Source organism: Camelus ferus, chromosome 11 (genome assembly GCF_009834535.1).
Source record: "Camelus ferus isolate YT-003-E chromosome 11, BCGSAC_Cfer_1.0, whole genome shotgun sequence".
Lineage (NCBI taxonomy): Eukaryota > Metazoa > Chordata > Mammalia > Artiodactyla > Camelidae > Camelus > Camelus ferus.
In genome coordinates this window covers 745,433-747,557 of record NC_045706.1, presented here as the reverse complement: position 1 = coordinate 747,557, position 2,125 = coordinate 745,433, and the positions used below count along the sequence as shown (strand labels likewise).

At 71.4% G+C, this 2,125-nt stretch overlaps 1 protein-coding gene across 1 annotated transcript; it reads right to left on the bottom strand.

Moving 5' to 3' along the window:
- Positions 1-611: 611 nt before the first annotated feature.
- LOC116667351 (homeobox protein Nkx-6.2) lies at positions 612-2,125 on the bottom strand. The gene is made up of 3 exons (XM_032492061.1): positions 1,661-2,125; positions 1,404-1,576; positions 612-1,130 (listed from the first exon to the last, which is right to left on the bottom strand). The coding sequence occupies exons 1-3, from the start codon at positions 2,064-2,066 to the stop codon at positions 876-878; spliced, it is 834 nt and encodes a 277-aa protein (XP_032347952.1). The 5' UTR covers positions 2,067-2,125; the 3' UTR covers positions 612-875.

The following is a 2,125-nucleotide window of genomic DNA, read 5'->3' as shown; positions in this document are numbered from 1 at the left end:
ATGTGTTTAAATCTGCCCCATCTCATCCATCTGAGCGCAAAATAGGGGCCCCGAGACCCCTGGGGAGGGTGCCCGAGCTCAACCGCTCTGCCCAGACGCCCCGTCCCGGGCTGGGGTCGGAGGAGTTGGCGGGAGGTCGAGGCAGGGAGGGATAAAGGGATCCTACCTGCTTCCGCTCACACCTGATGCGCCAGGCGTCCGCGCTCCGCTCCATCCCCGGCGCCATATGCTCCACTCAGCCTCTCGGAGTCCTGGCTCTTGGCGACTCTCCTGCGGCCCGCCCGGGCGGCCCCTTCCCTTGGGCGGCGGCCGGAGGTTCGCGGGGCCGGGGCGCCCTTCCTCGCGCCCGGCCTCAAGATGCCCTCGGTGCTGCGCGCTGCCGCCGCCTGGGCAGCCGGGGCTCGGGGGCTGGAGCCGCTCGCGCCCTGCCGCCGAGCCGGACCCCGTCCAGACTCAGGCGCCCTCGAGTCTCAGCCGCGGACCCGCGGGATGGAAGGCTGGACCCGGGACCGAACAGCGGACGCGGCAGGGGCCGCGCTGGGCGCCTCGCCCGCGGTTTTCGATAAGGAAGAAACACGCGGTGCAGCCTCAGGAGCCATGGCTCCGACGGGGACGTGTTAAATAATTTATTGATTATACAAAGTGATTCCTCCCAGGACGCGCAGCAGCGGCGGCCCTGGGTCGACGCCCCCGCCGAACGCGCCGGGGACAGGGACGCGGGCGCGGCCAGGGTCCCTGCACGCCGAGCAGGAGCCGGGCCGCTTTATAACTTATTCTGTAAAAATATATATACACACTCCTTCTGGCGCGGGCGGCTGGCGTGGGGCGCCGGCCCGCATCCCGTACCCTGGTTGTGCGGCCTCGCCGCCGCGTCCTCACAAGGCGTCCCCCGCGCCGCCGCCGCACGGGCTGACCAGCGCCAAGTTCGAGGGTTTGTGCTTCTTGAGCAGCCGCGTGATCTTCTCGTCGTCCGAGTTGGGGTCCAGGGGCCGGTTGTACTCGTCGTCGTCCTCCGCGTCGGAGCCGCCCACCTTCAGCTTCTCGGCGTCGGAGTCCTGCTTCTTCTTGGCCGACGCCATCTCCGCCGCGTGCCGCTTGCGCCACTTGGTCCGGCGGTTCTGGAACCACACCTGGGGTGGAGAGTGACCGTCAGGCGGCGCCTCCCCTTAGCACCCAACCTGCGGCCCCGCGGCCCCTGACTGTACCCCGGCCGCCCTCGTGGAGGCGAGGGACGCCCCTCCGCCCCAACCCCTCGGCCCCAGCCCGAACAGCAGGGCTGGGAGCCCCCGGGACTGGAGCCAAGGCCGGCGGCCGCTCACAGACCGTTCGCAGGACGCGGGGGACCGGGTCTGTTTGGTCGCAGCGGGATCCGCGGGGGACCGCCCAGGCCGCAGCCGCCTCACCTTGACTTGGCTCTCGGTCATGCCCAGGGAGTAGGCGAGGCGCGCACGCTCCGGACCCGCCAAGTACTTGGTCTGCTCAAAAGTCTTCTCCAACGCGAAGATCTGCTGGCCCGAGAAGGTCGGCCGCGAGTGCTTCTTCTTGCCATCCTTGTCCAGGACCCCGCCGGCGTGGGCTGCAAATGAGGGCAGGTGAGAGCGGCCCGCCTCCCGACTCCCCTCCCACGGCCCCACGCCGAACCTGCGCGCTGGCCACTTACCCGGGCCGGCCAGGCGCGGGTCCCTCCAGGGCGAACCCTGCACCACGCCCGGCCAGAAGATGGGCGGGCGCCCGGGCAGCTCGGCCAGCGGCTTCGGGTAGCCGCGCGCCACGGCGGCCGCGGGCCCAAAGTAGACGCCAGCCGACGAAGCGAGTCCGTTGAGACGGGGCAGGCCGCCTAGGAGACTGCCGCTCGCCGCGCCCACGGGCCGCCCCAAGATGTCGCTGATGCCATGAGGGGTGCCGAGCGGCAGCTGCGCGCCCAAGCCGCCCAGCGCGGGCGCCTTGAAACCGGCCGGACCCTGCAGCGCGTACGGGAACAGCGACGTCTTCATCTCGGCCATGTTGTGCAGCGCGGCGAGCGGCGCGCTGCTCAGCACGAACGCGCCCGGGCGGTTAGCGTCCATGGGCGCCGCCGCCGCCGGCCCGGGCGCCCATTCGGGCCCCGTCGCCGCCGCCCGCGCCC